Below are 21599 nucleotides of genomic sequence, written 5' to 3'. Positions count from 1 at the left end.
CGCTCACCCGCTGAGCACCTGCGGGCGGAGAGGCCGCCCCGCGCCCCCCAGCGGGTCCCCCGCTCCCCGACGCGGCGGCCACACGGACGCGAAGCCACGGTCGTCAGAACAGCCTTTAATCCCGCGCGCTACAGGGAGATGTCCCGGAGCGCCTCCTCGGCCGAGAGGTGCTGGTTCAGCTGGATCTGCACCTCCACCGTCAGCGGCTGGGGCTGGTAGTCGCCGTCGTACGCGGCAACCGCAGATTTTTCCTTTTCTGAGAAATAAAAACACGAGTGTGTGAGTCCCGAGAGATGTGCCGGCTGCTTCTCGGCCGCCCTGGAACTCAAAGCTGTCCTCCGACCCAAGGGGGAGCGCAGTTTGGGAGTCCGCGGTTCCAGCCTCGCGTCTTAACCGTAGTGAGGAACGCGCTTAAATCACGTCTAATCAGATCATTTAACAAGGCGCAGCTGTTTGCGTTGCAACACGAACCAGCTGCTTGTGCCTCGGAGCACCGTCTTCCCTTGAAAGAACACGGACAAACCGGTTATTCAGACGTGAATATTTGGCAGATTATTTTCTAAAAAGCGAATGAAGTCTGGCATTTCAGGGAAAACAACGGAAAGCATTTTGATAAATTTATAACATTTGAGCTTTCAAGTAGAAATCAGAATTTTGAAACACTGTATCTGCCACCATGAACGTAACTGTTTCCCAATACTCAAAGGCTTTTCTAATGATATGGGTGCTGATAAATGAATGTGATTTTCGGGTAATGTGTAATGAAATGAGTCAACAGTAGGAAGATCTGCATAACTCAGTGAACCAGTATTTTACAAGTAACCAGTGCCTGATGTTACAAATTGTGCATGAGTAAGATAGCCCTTCAAAATGCAATGTAAAAAAAAAAAAAAAAAAAAAAAAAAAGCAATGTAGACCAATGGATTTTAACATAACTATGAAAAATGCATTCATATAGATTGTTTTCACTCTGTAACAGCCTTTAAAAAACTACTAGTTGTCAAATTTGACATATCAAAGAAAAATATCCAGTTATTTGAAAGCCTATTAAAATACTCCCCTTTCCAGTTACATGTCCATATGAGATTGGATTTTCTTCATACACTTCAAACACTGCACCACAAGAGACTAACAGCAGTGGCAGCTATTCCTGTGCAACTGTCAATTAAGCCAGACAATAAAATATTTGAAAAGGTGTAAAAAAAATTTAAGACCATCTTAACCCTGTGGCTTGATCATAAATCATATGATTTGCATGGGTCCTGAAGTCCCACAGTTATGTCCTTTGTTCTTTTTCAAAGCTGTTTTAGTTATTCTAGTCCTTTGAATTTCCATATTAAGTTTAGAATCAGCTTGCTAATATCTAAAAAAAAAAAAAAAATCCCCCCAGCATGATTGAGATTAGGTTGAATTACAGATCAATTTGAGGAAAACCAACATCCTAACAATACTGAATCTCCCTATCCTTGTACATATTTATCCCACCATTTATTTCTTTGATTTCTCTTGGGGACATTCTGTAGTTTTCCGAATACAAGACTTCCACATCCTTAGTTAGATTTATCCCTATTTCATATTTTTCAATGCCATTGTAAAAATTCACCGTCTGAGAGTTCATTGTTAGTATATGGAAATACAGTTAATTTCTTGAATACTGACCCTGTATCCTACAACCCTGTTAAACTCAGTTTTAGAAGCTTTTCTTTCTTTTTAAAATTTGAGAGGGAGCGAGAGAGCATGAGTGGGGTGGAGGGGCAGAGAGAGAGGGAGAAGCAGACTGCCTACGGAGCAGGGAGCCCAACATGGTGCTTGATTCCAAGACCCCAGATCATGACCTGAGCTGAAGGCAGATGCTTAACCGACTGAGCCACCCAGGCAACCCAGAAACTTTTCTAATATAGGCATTTACTGTTATAAATTTCTCTATGAATACTGATTTACTTCAATTTTACTAATTTTGACATTTCATATTTTTATTTTCATTCAGTTCAAAATACTTTCTAATTTCCCTTTTGATTTCTTCTTGGTCCATGGGTTATTTTGATGTGTGTTATTTAGTTTCTAAAAATTGGGGGATTTTACAAATATCTTTGTTACTGATTTCTAATTTAATTTCACTGTGGTCACAGAGGATAGGATACTTTGTATGTTTTGAATTGTCTTAAACTTACTGAGACTTTATTTATGGCCCAGATTATGGAATATCTTGGCTCTGTGTGCACTTAAAGAATGTGTATTCTCATGTTATTGGGTGAGGTACTCTGTAAATTTCAGTCACCTCAAATTGATTGGCAGTCTGATTCGAGTCTCCCATATCCTTACCGATTTTCTATTTTTCCTATCAACTACTTAGGGAGACATATTGAAATCTCTGAATATAATTTTGGATTTGTCTATTTCTCCTTGTAGTTCTATCAGGTTTTTTTTTTTTCATGTATTTTGAAGCTCAATTATTAGGTGCATACATGCTTAGGACCATTACATCCTCTTGACTCCTTTATTATTATGAAATGACCCTCTTTATTCCTGGTAATAGTCTTTCTCTGAAGTCTATTTTGTCCGATATTAATAGTTGCTCTTTTTTCTTTCTTTCTTTCTTTTAGTGTAAGCATGAACATCCTTCTCCATTTTTAAATATTTTTGTATCTTTATATCTAAAGTGGATTTCTGGCAAGCAGCATACAGTTGGGTCTTACTTTTTTATCCAATCCGAACATCTCTGCCTTTTAATTGGGTGTTTAGATTACTTACGTTTAATGTGATTATTGGTATGATTGTGTTTAAGTCTACCATCTTGTTGTTTTCTATTTATCGCACATGTTCTCTGTTTCTTTTTGCTTCCACCTCCTTTTAGATTAACTGAATATCTTTACAATCCCTTTTCTCTCTCCTTTGTTGGCTTATTAGCTAGAATTCTTTGTTGTATCATTTTAGTGGTTACTTTAGAGTTTATAATAAATATCTTTAACTTATTGCAGTCTGGCTTCAAATTATATTATACCACTTCACACAGAAATAGGAATCTTACAGTGATACACTTCCATTTCTTTCCTTACTCCCACGCCTAGCCTTTTTGCTATTGTCATACATTCTACTGGTGTTATAAGCACTGCAACATATCTTTTCATTAAACAATTATCATTTAAACATATTTAAATAATAAGAAAGGAGTCTTTATATTTTGACACAATTACCATTTCTTTCTGCAGATCCAGATCCATCCAGTATTTTCTTCCACTTAAAGGACTTCTTTGAGCATTTCTTGTAATACAGGTATGCTGGTGATACATTCTTTCAGCATTTGTATGTCTAGAAACTGTTCAGTTCACCTTCTTTTTGGAAGATATTTTTGTTGGGTAAAGAATTTTAAGTTGGTAGTTATTTTTCTTTGAATGTTTAAGAATTCTTTCACCGTCTTCTATTTGGCATTTTCCTGATGATAAGACTGCTGTCATCTTTATCTTTGTTCCTCTGTCTTTATCACTCATTTTAAGCAGTTTTATTATTATCCAGTTTGGTTTAGTTTCCTTCATGCCCCTTGTGTTTTGAGTTCACTGAACTCTTTGGGTTGCTGTATTTATAATTTCCATCTAACTTGGAAATGTTTCAACAATTACTTCTGCAGATATTCTTTCTGCCTACTCCACTCTCCTTTGGGGACTCCAACTACATGGACATCAGTTCCTCTGAATTTGTCTCAAAATTCACTGACACTCTGTTCATTTTTTTTTCCAGCCATTTTTCTGAGTTTAATTGTGGATAGTTTCTACCGCTTCCAGTTTACTAATCTTTTCTTCTGAATTGTCCAATATGCCATTAATCCCAATGAATATATTTTTAATGTGACATGGTAGTTTTTATCCCTAAAAGTTTGGTTTATAGTCCATATTGCTACATACCATCACCTTTCCTTTAGCTTCTTAGATATATGGAATATAATTATAATAAGTAATTTAATGTCCTTGTCTACTAACTCTAACATGTATGTAATTTCTGAGTCAACTATGATTGATAAATTCTCATTATATATTAAATTTTCTTTTTTTTTTTGGCATGTCTGGTAGTTTGTTTTTGGTTTTGTTTTATTGGATGGCAGATGTGAATTTTACCTTGGGTGCTATTTTTTTTAAAAGATTTTATTTATTTTGGAGAGAGAGTGTGTGTGCATGTGAGTGGGGGGAGGGGCAGAGGGAAAGGGAGAGAGGAATCAGGAATCATGACCTGAGCTGAAATCAAGAGTCTGATGCTTAACAGACTGAGCCACCCAGGTGCCCCACCTTAGGTACTTTTTTTGTATTCCTTTCAATATCTGAATTTTTCTTTAGGACATAGTTAAATGTGATTCTTCCAGGTCTTGTCCCTCCCTGCTCAAAATTTGTAGTGTTCCCCAGGGTGCTGTGCTCAATCCTTTTCTCTGTCAACATAAGCACACATATTTTTATGGTTTTAAATACCACCTATAAGTTGATTCACTCATTCAATCAATGTTGATGGCCTCCTATGAGCCTACTATGCTGGAGACTAGGGACTGTATGACTTCAAAGAATGCAGGTGCAGCCCCCCCCCCACACACACACTTGTAGTTTCAGTGTAGTGGACAAGATAAAAATAAAACAATTACAAAATTCACATCTCTATAGTTTGCACAGTGCTGAGTACTATAGATAAAAACACTGGACTCAGGATGCCTGAGTGGCTCGATTGGTCAGGCATCTGCCTTCAGCTCAGGTCATGATCCCAGGGTCCTGGGATCCAGTCCTGTGTCGGGCTCCTTGCTTAGCAGGGAGTCTGCTGCTCCCCCTGCCTGCTGCTCCCCCTGCTTGTGCTCTCTCTGACAAATAAATAAAATCTTTTAAAAAAACAACAAAACCACCAGACGCTATGAAGAAAACAAAGGAGCCCACCCTAATCCAGAGGATCAGCTTCCCCAAAGAAGGCAACTGAAGCTGAGATCTGATGGCTGAAGCAGCTGAATGAACACTGGCAGGTAAGGATTCCAAGCAGAACTCAGGGGCTTTCGTGATCAGCCTGCAGGAAGTCATGGAAGAGATTCCAACAGGGAGTGACTCAGCCAGACTCGCAAACACGACCTCCCTGACTGCTGTGGGGGAGCCGACAGAGTGGCCCGGCCACGTGGGAGGAAGGAGGCGCAGCTGGGTAGCAGTGGCAGTTTTCTGGGGTGGTGGCCGAGGAGATGGAGAAGGCACCGGGGGACAAGGGGCAGGTGAGGGAAAGGCTTCCTGGACACTCCACACACTTCAGCTTCGCAGGTGCAAAACCAAGCCCAGCCCCGGGTGCAGCTTTGCAGGCCCCCGGGCAGAAGCCTGTCCCGTCCCACCTGCCCCCCAGTCACTCTCGGACCTGTCTCCTCTGCCCCACCTCTGCCATCCAGTCCTGGGTCAGGCCCTTAGCGTTTCTTGCCTGTATGTTCTTGTTGCTGTTTTTAGGTGAATTTCTTTTCATTGAGATAAAATTCTCATAATATTCAACATTTTAACTATTTTTAAATATACACTTCTGTGGATTTTAGTATATTCACAACATTGTTCAACCATTCCCATGACGTGATTCCAGAACATTTCGTCCCCCCCTCATGGAAACCCTGTAGCCATTAGCAGTCACCCCCTCCCCTAGCCCCCACTGATCTACTTTCTGTCCCTATCAATTCATCTGTTCTGGGACATTTCACGTAAACGGAATCAAACACTGTGTGGCCTTCTTTGACTGGCTGCTTTCCCGCCCTCATGTTTTCAAGGTTCTCCGGTGCTACACGTGGAGGCTTTGCTCGTTTTCGCTGTGGAGGAATCCCCGTTGTGTGGAAATGCCACATCCGGGCACGCAGCCACGGATGGGCCTCGGGCTGTTTCCATTCTCCGGCTGTCGGGAGCCATGCTGCTCTGACCTGGCCTTACAGTTCGCAGCAGGCTCCCAGCCGGGCCCCCATCTCCTACCGCTCGTTCCAAGCCAGCCGGTTCTTTCTACAGCTCAAATCTAAAGCTTACCTGTTTCAGACACTTGAGTGACTGCCCCTTGTTCACTGAAGAGCCCAGACTCCTCCTTGGGCAAAGAGGGCCAATGAGCTGAAACAGGCACCCGACTGCTGGGCCAGAAGGACCCTGGGCCAGGCCCAACTCAGCCCCCTCTCCCACCTCACCTGCCTCCTACCCCAGGTTGCCTCTCCTGCCCTTAGCACGACCCACATCGGGCTGCTCTTGTCTCAGGAATGCAGGAAAGGTGGAGGGTTTGGTCCTTAGGGTGGGCATGGCCTTCCCACTGCCCAGAAGATACGATTCTCTGTCCTTCCACTTCTTTGGTCCCAAATCAGGTGGATCCTTCCCCAGGTCCTGCTACGGCCTGCATGTCTGTGTCCTTGCAAAATTGACATGTTGAAATCCTAACCTCCAGAAGTGATGGTATTGGGGGATGGGACCTTGGGAGGTGAGAGGTCATGAGGGTAGAGGCCTATGAATGGGATCAGTATCCTTATAAAAGAAGCTCCAGAGAGTCCCCGTGCCCCTTCCAGCATGTGAGGATGCGGCAAGAAGGGGCTGGCTACGAACCAGGAAGAGGGCCCTTACCTAGCGACACTGGCACTTTGGTCTTGGACTTCCCAGCCTTCGGAGCTGCAAGAAATAAATGTCTGTTGTTGTTTATAAGCCTCGCAGGCTGTGGCACTGTTATGGCAGTCGGGGCAGACTAAGGCCCTCAGTAAACATTCCCCGCTCTCAGTTACCATCATTAGTTCTTACCTTTTTTAGCTTTCTTGTTCTTGTTCTTTCCATCCTGAGAGAAAGAACCACAACATGAGAGGCTTACTGGAGTTGGGGGATGCTGGGGAAGGGGTGGCTGCAGGTCTCCACCCCTCCTTCCCCCCGCAACCTCCCCACGGCCCAGGGAGGCAGGGCAGGTCTCCCAGGGAGGAGTGGCCCTGACCTGCCCACTGGCCGGGCTCCTCACACCTGAGAAGGCTGCCCACGGCGCCGGTTCCCATAAAGTGGGGAGCTGGGCGCCACTGCACAGCTGAGGGAGAGGCCCTCCTCCCCCCTGGGCCCTGCCAACACTGGGCCTTCCGGAGGAGGGAGGCTCAGAGTCCCACATAGCCTTTCCCTGCCCAGCACTGTTTCGGGGGGGAGGGGTGTGGCGGGGGCCCTCCTGTACCCTGAGAAAGGTCAGCCTGTCAGTTTCCGCGGTGCGAATCACCCCAAAGTTGCACACTGTGGACACCAGTGGCTCCCCCACCAGCAGGGGCTCCAAGGCCACCAGGCCGCTGCCCAGCACCCGCAGAATGGGTGGGTCCTGGCGGAGCTCCTTAGGAAGCTCCTTCTTCTTGGACGCCTTCTGCTCCTGCGGGGAGAGGCCGGGAGAGTGGCTGGGGCCCAGCAGGGACAGTGCCCAGAGCACCCCCGGCTACCACAACCACTCCGGGCACCTGGCAGCCCAGCTGGTACCTTCAGTGCCGTCTCTTTCTCCCCTTTCGCGGCCTTGTCCTTCCCCTCCTTTCCCTTCTTGTCTTTGTCCTTCTTGTCCTTCTTGTCCTTCTCCCCTTTTCCTTTCTTAGCAGGCAACACAGTGTCGACAGGCGGAGGCACCAGAGGCCAGGAGAGAATCTAGGGGATGGCGAGGTGGGCATGAGTGAGGCAGGCCAGCCGGGGGCTGGCTGGGATCTTGCTGGAAAGGCACTGAGCCCTCGCCCACAAGGCACCAGGGCCCCGGGACGCCCTGACTGGAGACTGGAAGACAGGAAAAGGGGGCTGATGTGTGGAGCACAGGAACCCCGTCACCCACCTTCTCCTCCACGATGGTCACGGTGGTTCCCGCCAGCAGGAAGGCCTTGAGGGGCACCAGGTCCCTGAGGGTGTGCTGCATTTCGTAGTTGCAGGGGATGACATCGGTCCAGGGCTTGCGGACGGTGCTGAAGAGAACCGTCCTTGGGGAGGGCAGAGGAAGACGGGGGTGCTGTCAGCCGGGAGGCCATGGCCGGGGACCAGGACGACGCCTTTGAGGAGACGTGCACACACGTGCACAGTGTCACAGGAGGCCAGACACACACGATTACTGCCTGACGCCATTTATAGAAAGGTCTAAGGCACATGAGTTAATGGTGTTAGTTGAGTTGACAGTGACAGTTAGGAAGGAGGGAGGGGCCTAAGGAGTCTTCGGAGGTTCTGGGATGTTCTTTCTTTCTTTTTTTTTTTTTTAAAGATTTTATTTATTTATTTGACAGAGAGAGGGAGGGCCAGTGAGAGAGGGAACACAAGCAGGGGGAGTGGGAGAGGAAGAAGCAGGCTCATAGCGGAGGAGCCTGAGTGGGGCTCGATCCCATAACGCCAGGATCACGCCCTGAGCCGAAGGCAGACGCTTAACGACTGAGCCAACCAGGCGCCCCTGGGATGTTATTTCTTATCAAGGGCAGTGGTTACTTGCGGGCCCTCATCATTTGGCTGTAGGTGGATACTTCCGTATATGTGGGTTACATTTTAATCATTTATTTAAAAAAAATAATAGAACAGGTCTGTGTGTCCACAGCCACAAGCAGAATCAGCATATTTCAAACTGAGACAGAATATGAGTTCATTTTTTTTGAGAAAAAAAGTATAGGAGTATATAGGTTCGTATATATGACTGTGTAAGAAGAAACAGGGAACCACATGCACAAAACCATTCAGAGTAGTTCGTTCTGGGGCGCCCGGCTGGCTCAGTCGGGAGAGTGGACGACTCCTGATCCCCGAGGTCCTGCGTTCAAGTGCCACACTGGGAGTAGAGACTACTTAACGTAAATAAATAAAAGAGTAATTCATTCTATGGGATGAGTTTGACGGATGCAGGAGAAGAAACTTTTATTTTCTAATTTACATATTTTTAAAAGTAGCATCATTTGTAGTTCTTACTTTTTGTTAGTATTTCTAAAAATTCAACCACCACCAGCAGCACCACCACAAGGCTGTCATCTGGGGCTGACTGGGGAGCCTGGCTCGGGGCTGGCTGGGGCTCCCCCTCTTCTGACAGCTGGGGTAGCCGCCTCCCTCTTTCTGTCACCGCAGGAACTCTGCACAAGGGCCCACGGCAGCTCCCCCATAGTCTCCACAAGCCTGTATTGTTTACCTTCCGTGGATGTCTTAAGTAATTAAAAACAAAAACAAAAACAACTCTTTTAGGGGCACCTGGGTGGCTCAGTTGGTTAAGCGTCTGCCTTCAGCTCAGGTCATGATCCCCGAGTCCCAGGATCCAGTCCTGCACTGGGCTCCCTGACCCTTCCTCCTCTCGTGCTCTTGCTCTCTCTCTCTCCCAAATAAAAAAAAATTAAAAATTCTTAAAAAAAATAAAAAATAACTCTTTCAGCTTCAAGAGAAACTAGGTTTCGCAATTCCTTGAAGGCATCAGCAGCAAAATCTGCGTGAGGTGAAGGCTCAGGTCATTAGAACTCAGTCGCAAATTCTGTTTTCTGAGCTCTGGTCATCAGAAGAATCTAATGACAACGCCAGCTGATAGCAGGAAGCTTGTAAAACACACACCACCACCACCACCACCACAACCCAACCCGGATCCATGTTTTGAAATGAGTTATGGAGCTAATGGAGCTTCAAGACTAAATGAGATGTGACTCTAAGTTCTTGTAAAATTCTTCACCATCAAAAAAAATTCTTTATCAAATAAGACAAAGCATGTGATACGCACGACGCCCGTGAGGCCGGCCTTAGGAGGGGAGAAAGAACCTGCTACTTGGACTGCCAGCTCCACACCACGTGTCAGGTGCCAGGATAAATTCCAGATGCATTAAGAAGTTAAACTGAGAAGGTTTTAAACTCTTGAGGGCTGCCGGAGGGCAAGGGCTGTCCCTCTCTCACCTCTGCCTTGACCTTATACCTGACCGTTCAGGGAAAGAAGGTACAGCTGCGCTCCGGCGAAGGGAGGACTCCCGGGGCCTCGAACACCGAACGCAGCTGCACCTGCGCAGCCACTGGCCCAGAGGGTCCCCGGGGGCGCAGGGACCGCTCTGCTGTGGGGCCGGGAAGGGGCGCGGGCAGAGCTCACGGAACCCCGGCCACCCAGGCCCTGCTGCCACGCGGCCTCCGTCCTTACCCTGGGGAGGGGCAGAGCCGGGGATCTATTCGCGGCCGCAGCTTGGCCAGCTCCTCCGCGGAGTCTGTCACCCGGGGCAAGGACCCCGACCCGCCCGAGGCCACCGAACCCTCCAGCTCTCCCGACAGCGTGGACAGCCCAGACTCTACGGAGTCTTCAGCCTCCTCGAAGAGCTCTTCAGGAATGTCCTCGACCAGCTGTTCGGTGCTGGGTGAGGGCTTGACGATCTGCGGGAGAGACCCAGACACTCGCCCGCTGAGCTGTGCGTAGGGTTCTCCTTGAGCGCAGCGCGCATGTGCGTGAACAGGTGTCTGCGCCGAACCTGAAGCACCAACCAAGACGCGGGCTTGGGCAGGAAGTTTTTAAAAATGCCCATCTTGCCCCTTCTGAGAGGTCTATGTTAGGAGTAAGAACAGTAACAATTTCTGCAGGAGTTAGGGCGTCCCCCATCTCTCCTGGCTGGGTGATACCCTCCTGTGTGCTTTTGATGAGAAGGGCGATGGAAGAGTAGGGGAGAAGCGTGGGGTGGGGAGCAACGGCCTGGTTGTAAGTGTTGCTCCCTTGTGAGGCCGTTTGCTTGTATTTCAAGGGCAAACGAAGGTGAACACGGGGAGTAACTCGGAGATGCAAGAAAGGGGCTGAATAGAGCCGCTTCCCTTCTCAGAGTAGGGTGTGAACCAGAAAGCTCCGAGTAAAGGGGTTTTCTGGGCCCCAAGAAGCGGTTCTGCCTGCACAGGAGACCCTGTGGAGCCAAGGGCAGCGCATGACCCCAGTTCCTGGGAGCAGCCCAAGGGGCACACACCTTGGCCAGCACGCCACCGTAATCACTTGCTTCTCCTTCTTCATCTTCCACAAAATCGTAGGTCACATAATAGTTGTAAGTGATAAAAGGGCCTTGAGGCCCTGGTTCCGGGTCCAGGATAGAGGTGTCCAGAACCCCCTTGACATTTCCAATAGTCACCACGAACTGTGCCTCACGTGCCAAGAGGTCTGCAAGGGGAAGTGGCAGAAGTGAGGGGGACGGCAGGGGAGGGCAGGCCCAGCCGGGTCCCTCCATTCTTTCCTCCTTGAGGGGCTGAACCTCGCAGTTTGCAGACTTGGGTTCAAACCCCAGTTCCGCCAAGTTCAAACACAGTGATTTGGAGTGAGTCCCTTTTTGGTAAGATACCCCACTTAAGCCTTGTTTTCTGGATTTGTATAATGGGAATGATAGTAGCTGCTTTGCAGGGATGGTTACAGATGGAGAATCTGTTACCTTAGCTCTGCCTGGCACACGGCATGGCAGCTGTGATTACCAATGTTCCATCGCCCTGACCTTCAGAAGGCTCTGATGCAGCTTGTGGCATGGGCCACAAGGGGGTGATCTCAAGCCACCACAGATGTAAAGAAATGCATTTAAAGAACGTTTCCTGTTGGCCTAGGATGGTCTCAGCCCCTTTACCACTTCTGTCCCCAAATCCCAATGACAGGGATCAAAAATCTGGGAGAGAACACTGACCAAGAAGGTGAGCTACCCCTGACTAACTGGGGCGCTGCAGGGACCGGTTTGACAGTGGACCGGTGAGCAGAGGCCCAGGGTATCAGATGCCAGCCCCTCCCTGCTTTGCCCATCCGCTCCCTCACCCCCACTGTGGCTGAGCCCCCGGAACTGATGCTTCTCACTGGGAGACACGGTGATGTCGTCCAGCACGCAGAGCTGGGACAGGCTGTCGATGGTGAAGCCTCGGTAGTAGGGCACCAGGGCCAGCGGGTTCCCCTGCAGCACGAGCAGCCGCAGGTGGGGGAGGGTGCTGAGGCCAGCAATCATGCCCTGCAGGTCCGTCAGGTCATTGAAGCTCAGGTCCAGAGAGACAAGGTTGGGCCTAGAAGGGGAGCAGGATCAGCCGGAAGCCCAGAGGCAGGGTGAGCGCGGGAATGGGGACAGGCAGCTGTGGTCATGCACTGGGCCTGCCCTGCTCAACACCACCCAGCACCCCGTGTCCACGACAGACAGCAGGCCGGTGCTGAGGGCGGGATAGGATCCTGTCGGGATAGGAGCCCCCACCCACCCTTGACTCACAAGTTAGCGGCCCTTGGCTCAAGATCGCCCCCCTTTGATTCACCAAGAAACACCTCTTGGTTCTACTGGCCCCCCCCCCATGACACTGCCATCCTCACTGTGACACAGAGATGGCCCTGGTCACATCCTGCCTGCAATGACTTCCATTTACACAGATCTCTTCGCAGATGAACTCTTGGTACCGCGCATAGATCCTGATACAGCACTGTGCATCTAGAAGGTTCTCAACAGACTGACACTGGCCAGGAAGCCACGTGGGGAGGAGCAGTGGGCGGAGGTAAGAGAGGCCGGTAAATATGGGGCCCTGAGAAGAGGGTCCATGACACTTGAGGGGTCTGGAAGCTGGAGGACGCTTTCCGAAGCCCGACTGGCTCATGGTCATAGGAAGCCCTGTGATTCATGTCTTGGGGGCACATGAGTGAAGAAGAACATGCCAGTGAGGACAAAGGAGGCGCCCTCCATCCCAGTCTGGCAAAAAGGGCCAGGAAGGGGGGGCAATGAGGAGCTCTCCCCACTGCACACAGCAAACTGGTGTCCGCTCTGAGAATAGCAGCAAGAGGAACGCAAGGGGCACGTCATCAGCACATCATACCCTCTGGTCTCCAGCTCACCGAACTCGGGCATCTTCCCTGCCCTCCTGCCCTGCTCTTCCCGCCATGCGAGGCTATGCTAGCCAGTCAAAGGGAAGTACCCGAGAAGAACCTTTCATGGGGGCCAGCACGTGGACCTTATCCAAAGTCAGCCTTCAAGAAGACGGGGAAGATATCAGGAAAACCGAACCATGAGCAGGGTGCCTTCCTTTGAATTTCAGCAGTGAAAGATGGAGGTTTCACTTACGTGTTTTTATGGAACTCACACCTGGCATGAAGCAGGTTACCTTGGTTTAGAGGAAATATGTTTTCCAGATAAAAAATCAGAACACACGGTACTCTGGCCATGGTATGAGTCTACAAATTTGGGGTGCTTACCACTGGTGTGGAGGTGCTGCTGGCATCTGGTGGGTGGAGGCCAGGGATGACGCTCAACTTTCTACAGCGCACGACACAGCCCCACAACCAACCGTGGCCACCCCGATGTCGGCAGTGGCCGACTGGAGCAGCCCTGCTGTGAAAGCATCAAAGCGAAAGGTCTGATCCACTCCCGCCACCTCTTGTCATCCTTCCCTGGGTTTCAGGAGGAATTTTTGCTTATTCGATCAGAGAAATAAACCCTAGGTCTGGAGCTGGCAGCCAACCAGCAGTTATTACAGAAAAGAGCAAAGAGAAAGAAAGAAAAAAAGAAAAGAGCAAAGCTGAGTTCTTCAAGGCACGACCCAAACCTAAGGCTTAAGCCCTTCCCCCTCTTTCCGGCCGGGGCTCTGGAGTTACCAGTGATCTGCGGTGACATACAGACTTTCCAAGGGGCCCAGAAGCTTGTTCTGACCCAACCCCAGGTGCTGGAGACACGGGGGTGGGCGAGTGCACAGACACCCCATGCTGCTGAGCTTGTTTCCGTAGAGCTCCAGCACCTGAGAGGAGCAGAGAGACGGCTGTGAGTCCGTCCTCCCTCCCTCCCTGACAAACAGTGGGGTGGCATGGGGAAGTCCTCATACGCTGCCGCGCTAGGCCCACAGGGGGCTCCCTTTAAACTAAGGGAAAAGGGGCACCTGGGCGGCTCAGTCGGTTAAGTGTCTGCATTTGGCTCAGGTCATGATCCCGGAGTCCTGGGATCGAGCCCCCCCCACCCCCGTCAGTGGGGAGCCTGCTTCTCCCTCTCCCCTCTCTCGCTCACTCTCTCAAAATAAATTTTAAAAAGAAATAAAATAAAATCTGGGGAAAAATATTTCTGCAGCAGGTGTTGGAAAGTTTCTCTTCGTTTTGTGAAAGAAACATTAAAATTTGGCATGGGAGGTGATGGTGGGGTGGATGGGGACAGCATGGCAATTTGGCAACTGCTCAGCCCACGGCAGCCTGTCTCTGGGAAAGCCAAAGGGTCCCTGGCTGGAGTAAGGACTCAACTGGAGGGTAACAGAGCATTCTTGGATTTCTGCTCTGAGGCCTCGCCTGGTTTCTTCCTAGGCCTGGCACTGAGCCGCATTTCTGAGTCCCTTCTGCCACGAAATCAACGAATTTCCACATTTAATTTAAAATTGAGACCATTTTGATATGTTCAGCTGAAAACTCATAATAAAGCCCAGACTAGCTTTTCTTAAAGTGATTTTTTTTTATTGTGGCAAAATATGTATGATTTGCCATTTTCCCTACTTCTAAGTGTACCTTTCAGTGGCGTTAAGTAGAGTCCATCATTACGCAGCCATCATTGCTCCTATTTCTGAAAGTTTTCATCACCCCAGAAGGCTCCGTACCCATCACAGTGGGTACCCATCACGTACCGCAATGACTCCCCACCCCTCACCCCTGCCCTAGTAACCTCGGTCCCTGTGGATTTGCCTCTTCTAGATACTTTGTGCAAGTGGAATCGCCTAGTACGTGACCTTCGGCGTGTGGCCTCTACGTTCAGCATGACGTTTTCCGGTTTCGTCCGTGCTGTGGCATGAGTCATTCCTTTTCATGACAACAACATCCCACTGTACGGAGAGGCCATATTTTGTTTACCCACTCATCTGTTGATGGACATTTGGGTTGGCCCCACCTTTTGGCTGCAAGAATCTCAGCCCCTGCCTTCAATTCTTTGGGGCATAAGCCTAGAGATGGCATTGCTGGGTCACACGGAAATTCTACTTTTTTGAGGAATCTGGCCTCCCTCTCCAAAGCCTGGGGCTGGCCCTTGGCATACAGCCGCACTGGCCGAACCTTCGGGTGGCAGGACAAGGCAGGGACAGGGTCTCTGAGCTGCGGAGGCACAAAAACACCACATGGAGCCTGGGCTCCTTTACCTTGAGAGTTGGGGGCAGGTTGACGGCGTCGATCTCCTTGATTTGATTGGCACTCAGTACCAACTCTTCAAGTTTCAGAAATTTCAGGAGACCTTTATCCACCAGGCTCACCTGGAAGGGAAGGTCAGGAAGCTAGGAGCTCTCATGGGCGAGGCAGCTGTGGAGCAGAAATGGGGTCCGCAAGAGGACAGCGACAGCTGGCCACTTCCCCTCCTGAGGGAGTCACCTCGCACAGGCCAACCCCTTCTGACCGGCACATCCCACCAGGATCCCAGCGCCGCGGACCCCGACAGTGATCTTTCACCTCTTCGCCCTCACCCCGCCCCCCCAGAGGGGTTGTCCGACTTCCAGCTCAGGGTCCTGTGTCCCCTGTTGGACTGCGAGCTCCTAAGGGCAGGGATGCCGTGTTCTTTGCTGTCCACCTCCGGGCCACAGTCAACCCTGAGGCCGTAAGGAATTGCTAGTTGGCACACAGCAGAATCAGACCCGAAGTTCAGACGTCCATCTGTGAATCTTCAGTTGTTTGTAGCCTCAAAGACATTAGGGCCCTTCCTGGTGACTGTACCAGTTTGCCCAGGATTGAGGGGTTCCCAGGACACAAAACTTTCAGAGCTTACACCGGGAGGGTCCCAGGCAATTGGTAGGAGGGGCTCCCGCTCCCCATGCCCAGTACTGTGTAAATTCACAGTTTCTCTGGGAAAGGAGATGCAAAGGTAGGAAGGCTGAGTTTGCAGTTTGGGGCTCTGTTATTTGGTAGAAGCGAAGAAGGCTTTTTCGTAACAGAAACTAATATGGTACTATGCCAACCCTCCCTAACGCTGGGCCCCCACAGTTTAAGTAAAACCAATACGGACACTTTAAAGGTCTGTCCTAGGACCCAGGAGGGCTGACTGCAGGGTGCACCCAAAGTCAGCTCTACAAGACACACCTGGATTACCTCCCGAGGGGCGAAGAAAGAAGACACGTAGCAAATGAACAGTTGGCCCTGCTTGGTGGAGGGGCAGGTGAAATTAATTTGGGGGGCACAGCTACCTTCCCATCCTTCCTCCCACTTAACAGCGAGGTCCTACCCTAAGGACTATACAGTTCTGTAGGGGGAATGGCCTCCCTAACAGCAACTCCCAGCTCTTACCTGCTTGTCCACCACCCGTAGGGACCTGAAGTAGGAGTAGAAGAAGGTGTCTTTGAGCACCAGGGGATTCTGGATGGCCAGTTCCCTCAGAAAACGGTCCTCTGCACTGGAACCCTCCAGCAGAGCCCAGGGTGAGTGGGGGCTGCGGACCAGGTCCAGTAGCGCCTCCACTGTCTCCTCCCCAGGGTTCACAGCCTCCTCTTCTCTGGGGACCAGCTCCCTCCATGTTCGCCAAGTTCGAGGAAGAAAGCGTGACTTATTCTGCAGTGGTGAAGGTGGAGAATTTCACTATTCGGTGACTCAGCCCTCTTGAGGATTCAAGACTCCCCAAATAGAACAGATCGTAAGATAGGACAATCAGGGATAAAGAGCTTAGACATTTACACAGTGAGTAATCCATAATTTTGACTGATTATTAGCCACGGATAGAACTACGGACCGAGAACTACATTCCTGCCTTTAGAAGTTTACTCAAGCTGGGAACCTTGAAGAAGCAGGTGAAAGCAACCAAACATGTCAGAAAGATTTATGTACTAGAAGCTAGGAGGTAGGAAAGGTCATCTGGGGGATGTATTAACCAAGGAAATGTTTTTGAGGAAGAAGTGGCAAGGCTGGGAAGGTGAATTCAGAATTTAGATGTCACAGTGGATGATGAAAGGATGACTCCCAGAGTGACTTTCTCCCAGCCCTTCCTCCAGGAGACTCTTGAGAGACATCGGTGAAACCCCAAAGCTCCACGAGGATGCCGGGCACACATAGTAGGTATGCAACAATGTTTGTTGATGAAACAAACAAATAAATTAGTTCCTTGATTGGTGTCTCGGTTTTCTCCTCTATGAAAAGGGGAACACTGACCTCCCCTTAGCCCCTACCAGTGGGGGGGGGGGGGCAGCTTCCCAGCAAGTGGGAGGGAAACTTTCCAGACCCCCAAGATACTCCTGTGCACATCTGAGGGGCGGCAGGTTGTCAAGGTCATGCTCCTCATCCCCAGCAAGAGCACCTAACTGATGGGGTGGGGGGTTGTGGGCACATACATCTGCTCTAACCTCCCTGAGCCTCGACTTGTTCCCCAGGGAGAAGCCTTAGAAGGGAAGTGTTTCTGGCCTCAGAGACCAGGAGACAGGAAAGGAGGGAGGAAGCCACTTCTCCCAGACCCACCAGCCTCTGCAGGTGTCAGAACAGGGCCTGCTCAGGACCGTGCCCCCCAACTCGGCTTGGGGGCTCTTGCTATGTGTTCTGGAGCACATATTATCTGAAGGTCGGGAAGCTCTTTGTCCAGGCAAAAGCTTTTCACCCCAAAAGGGGCCTGGTGTCTTTAACAGACTGAGAAGCCCTACCCCAGGGCAGCCTGATGTTCTAGGATGGGGATCTCGCTCTCCTCTCCTGTCAGGCCCACAGTTTCGGGCGGGGTGGGGGGTGTTACTGCGAGAGCGCTACCCCGTCTGCCCCTGCAGTGTCCCAGCCCCCACCCCAGGTCAGGCCGCTCCCCAAATGCTCAGATTTAAACCCCCCCCTCAGGCTTCTCCAGATCAGCCACATCCTGCGGCTGGCGGCCCCTCGGCCCCTCCGCACCCGCCCCTGGTCAGTCCCGTCCGTCCCGCAGATCCCCGAGTCCTTCGTCCGGCCCCCGGCGGCGCCCGCACCCAGCTGCCGGTGCCGCATGGGAACTCGCGCAGACACAAGTGCCTCAGGTGCTCCTGGACCGCGGCGCTCAGGGTCACACCCGGCTTCTCCATGGCCGCTTGGCGCCCCCAAGCTAGGCAACCGCCGGGATAGACGCGCGTGCGCGCCAGGGCCGGGTGCGTGCTCGTCCCCGCGGGGGCGCGCGGCACGCAGGCGCTCCCGAAACCCACCGCCAGCAGGTGTCTGGGACTTTACGGACCGGGAACCCGAGACCCTGACTCGGGCGGGGACGACCTGGGTTTTCTCTTCTGACCCAGCTGTGCTCGCAGCTGTAAAATAGGATAATAGTACACTTTCCATCGCAACCCGGTGTGGGGGGAGGGGCTGTAACTGCTGTAGCTCCTAGTAGGTGCCGAGCGCTTCCCATATGAAAAAAAGTGCTAATTATCATCCCCATTTGACAGATCTAGAAAGGAGAAATGAGCCCAAGGTCAAACAATCTCAAGATTCTAACCAGTGGATTCCAGTGTGGATCTCTTTAACCCAAGTCACGGGTTTTAATCACTGTCTGCAAATATAACCACTTTAGTACCAAGATCCCATTTTAGACTGAAGCAGTCTCATTCATCTCTCCATCCTCAAGGCATCTAGTATCTAGCCTACTGCTGGCCAAACAGTAAGGGCTCCTGGGCACAGGTTTGAGAAATAAATGGGATAAGATGATTCTGGTTCCTATAATTTGGAAATGCAACATCTTAATTGAGATACAATTTACAAACCTCCAAATTCACCCATTTAAAATGTGCAATTTTGTGATTTGTAGTATATTCACAATGCAACTATATTCATAGTGCAACTAGCACTGTTATCTGATTTTCAACTTTTTCCTCACCCCAAAGGAAACCCCATACCCACTAGGCAGTCAATCCCCACCCCCCTCCGGCCCATCCCCTAGCAACCACTAATAGGCTTTCTGTCTCTATGGATTTGCTTCTTCTAAGTATTTCATATTAAATGGAATCATACAATATTTGTCCTTTTGTGTCTGGCTTCTTTCACTTAGTATCGTGTTTTCAAGGTTCATCTGTGTCGTAGTGTGTACCTACCTCATTCCTTTCTAGGGCTGAGTAATACTGCAGTTTGGAGAGCCCACAGTTTGTTTATCCATTCGCCTGCTGAGGGACATTTGGGCTGTTTTCGCCTTTTGGCTCTTATGAATAACGCTGCCTTCAACACTCCTGTACATATCTTTGTGTAGACACCTAGGAATGAAATTGCTGGGTCATACGGTCACCCTATGTTTAACTTTGAGGAACTGCCAAACCGTTTAACACAGAAGCTGTGCTATGTTGCATTACCATCAGTAATATACAAAGATTCCAACTTTTTATATTTTCACCAACACCTATTATTTTACTGTTCTTTTTTTTTTTCTTTTAATGATAGCCATCTTTGGTGTGATGTATCTCATTGTGGTTTCTATTTGCATTTCCCTAATGCCTGACTCATAATGATATTGAGCATCTTTTCATGTGCTTTTTGGCCATTTGTATGTCTTTGGAGAAATGTCTATTCAAACCTTTTGGTCGGGGGTGCCTGGGTGGCTCAGTCGTTAAGCATCTGCCTTCGGCTCAGGGCCTGATCCCAGGGTCCTGGGATCGAGCCCCGCATTGGGCTCCCTGCTCCACTGGGAAGCCTGCTTCTTCCTCTCCCACTAGCCCTGCTTGTGTTCCCTCTCTGCTGGCTGTCTCTCTTTCTGTCAAATAAATAAATAAAATCTTTTTAAAAAATCTTTTGGTCATTTAAAAAAATTTTTTTGTCTTTTAATTGTTGGGTTGTAAAAGTTTTTAAAAATATATTCTGGATATTAGCTCCCTGTTTTACATATAACTTTCACATATTTTCTCCTGTTCTGTGGCTGTCTTTCAATTTCTTAATAGTGTCCTTTTACCCACAAAAGTTTTTAATTTCAATGAAGTGTAATTTATCTATTATTTTCTTATGTTGCTTGTGCTCTTGGTGTCATTTTAAATAAACAATTGCCTAATCCTAATAAAATTGAGTTTGAGTGTTCTTTATATATTTGTCAGATTTGTGATTTGCAAATATATTTCTCCCAGTCTATACTTGTCTTTTCATCCTCTAAAGAGTGTCTTTAAAGACCAAACATTTTTAACTTTGAGGAAGTCCAATTTATTGATGTGATCCTTCTGATAACACCCACTGTGGTAGACATCTATCATCCTTTTTGACTGCCCTATGTCAGAACACCTTTACTATTATAAGAAAAATTCTCTAAAACTGGGCTATAAGACAATAAAAGAGGCCCACGTCCTTTTAAAGAATAAGACAAATATTCATGAGTGATATGAACAAATCAAAGAGACAGATCAGAGACGACTCCTGGAATTTTGATGAAACAACTGGGTGGTTGATACGCAGCGAGGGAAAAGAAGTCTGGAGAAGAGAAATCAAGAGTTCTGTCTGGAATGGGTTAAGTTCAAGATGTCCATTGGCATCTATTCCATGTCAAGTCAACGGTTGGATAGAAGCCAAGGGCCCAGGGATGAAGTCCGCCCTGGGTGGTTTGCAGAACCCAATGCACAACAGAAGAAACAGCTGGGACCCCCTTCCAGCGCAAGTGCCCGTCCAACCACTGCTGTCTCTTTCCTCTTCCTCTTCTTGACAGAGGAGTATGCGTGCACTTTTACCCCACAGTATAGCTCCCACCCCCACCTACTTATTCAAACTCCTCCAGCAAAGTTCTCAGTGACCTCATGTTGCCAAACCTAGTGCGTCTCTTCAGCCTTTATCTTATTTGACCTCTCCATGGCTTGTGATGGTGCTAATCGCATCTGCCTTGTTGAAAACCACTTCTTATCTTGTTCCATGACCGGTTTTTCTAGTACATTTCTCTCCCTCTCCAGAGGGACTTCTCAGCATTTTAGACTGTCATCTTCCTCTCCCTGTTCTGTGAATGGAGGTGTACCACTGGCCTCCACACTTACCTCCCATGTAGTCTCATTGGTTATCTCTTGTAGGCTGACAGTTTTCTCAAGCACAATGTACAGATGGCACCCAAAGATGGCACAACACACAAACATGGCAGCCATGTCTCTAGTTCCTTCCTTCAAGCTGCAAATCCAAATGTCTAATGGCTTACTGTACATGGTCACATGAGCGTTCCATGACACTTCTAACTCACCACATCAAAACTGAATTCTTCATTCACCTGAGCCCTGTGGCCCTCTCTGTTTGTAGCACCCCCATCAGTCCAATTGCCCAAACCACAAACCCAGAAGCAGTCCTCACCTCCTCTCTCTCCACCATCCAGATATCCAATCAACCACCATCTCCTGTGAATTTTGTCTCCTACAGGTTTCTCCAATCCATTCACGTCCATTCATCCCCACAATCATTATTACCCTGGTTCAGATCCTTGGGCTTTGCACATGTCATGGGTGGGGCAGTCAGGTGGAGATGTCCATTAGGCAGTTGGACATTTAGATCTGGAGTTTGAAAGAGAGAGACATTACTGTGTGAGGACCATGGATCAAGGGTGGGGCCCTTGGAGACATGCCCATTAAAGGAGCAGGCAGGAAGATGATTTGGCCTGAGGAGGCACTATCAGAGGGCCAAAATGTGTCAGGATAATATTGTCACATAATAAGAGGAAAAAGAGGTTTTCAAGGAGGAAGTGGTTGGCATTACTGTGTGTCATGGAGGGGTCAAGTAAAATGAGGGCTGAGAAGAACCAGTAAGGCTGGCAACATGAGGCCACTGGAGACTATATTAGTTCTCAGCTGCTGTCGAACCAAATACCATAAATT

The 21599-nt window shown here is 49.1% G+C and overlaps 1 protein-coding gene across 1 annotated transcript; it reads right to left on the bottom strand.

Annotated features, from left to right (window-relative positions):
- Positions 1-100: 100 nt before the first annotated feature.
- On the bottom strand, positions 101-17882 carry LRRC43 (leucine rich repeat containing 43). Its single transcript, XM_040619982.1, has 13 exons — positions 17790-17882; positions 16147-16407; positions 15015-15125; positions 13507-13646; positions 11704-11942; positions 10883-11070; positions 10081-10307; positions 7786-7927; positions 7449-7607; positions 7159-7344; positions 6750-6783; positions 6579-6623; positions 101-256 (listed from the first exon to the last, which is right to left on the bottom strand). The coding sequence occupies exons 1-13, from the start codon at positions 17880-17882 to the stop codon at positions 129-131; spliced, it is 1953 nt and encodes a 650-aa protein (XP_040475916.1). The 3' UTR covers positions 101-128.
- Between the last annotated feature and the right edge of the window lie 3717 nt (positions 17883-21599).

This window comes from Ursus maritimus, unplaced genomic scaffold (assembly GCF_017311325.1).
Source record: "Ursus maritimus isolate PB19 unplaced genomic scaffold, ASM1731132v1 scaffold_33, whole genome shotgun sequence".
Classification (NCBI taxonomy): Eukaryota; Metazoa; Chordata; class Mammalia; order Carnivora; family Ursidae; genus Ursus; species Ursus maritimus.
Note: the sequence above shows the minus strand (reverse complement) of the source record. Positions and strands in the feature narration are given on the sequence as shown.

Excerpts from the sequence above, each read along its gene's own strand:
- LRRC43 (XM_040619982.1), bottom strand. The coding sequence starts at position 17,882 with ATGGAGAAGCCGGGTGTGACCCTGAGCGCCGCGGTCCAGGAGCACCTG. Across the intron at positions 15,126-16,146 it reads TACGGGTGGTGGACAAGCAG|GTGAGCCTGGTGGATAAAGG; the intron begins GTAAGAGCTGGG and ends CTTCCCTTCCAG. Across the intron at positions 7,608-7,785 it reads TGACCATCGTGGAGGAGAAG|ATTCTCTCCTGGCCTCTGGT; the intron begins GTGGGTGACGGG and ends GCCATCCCCTAG.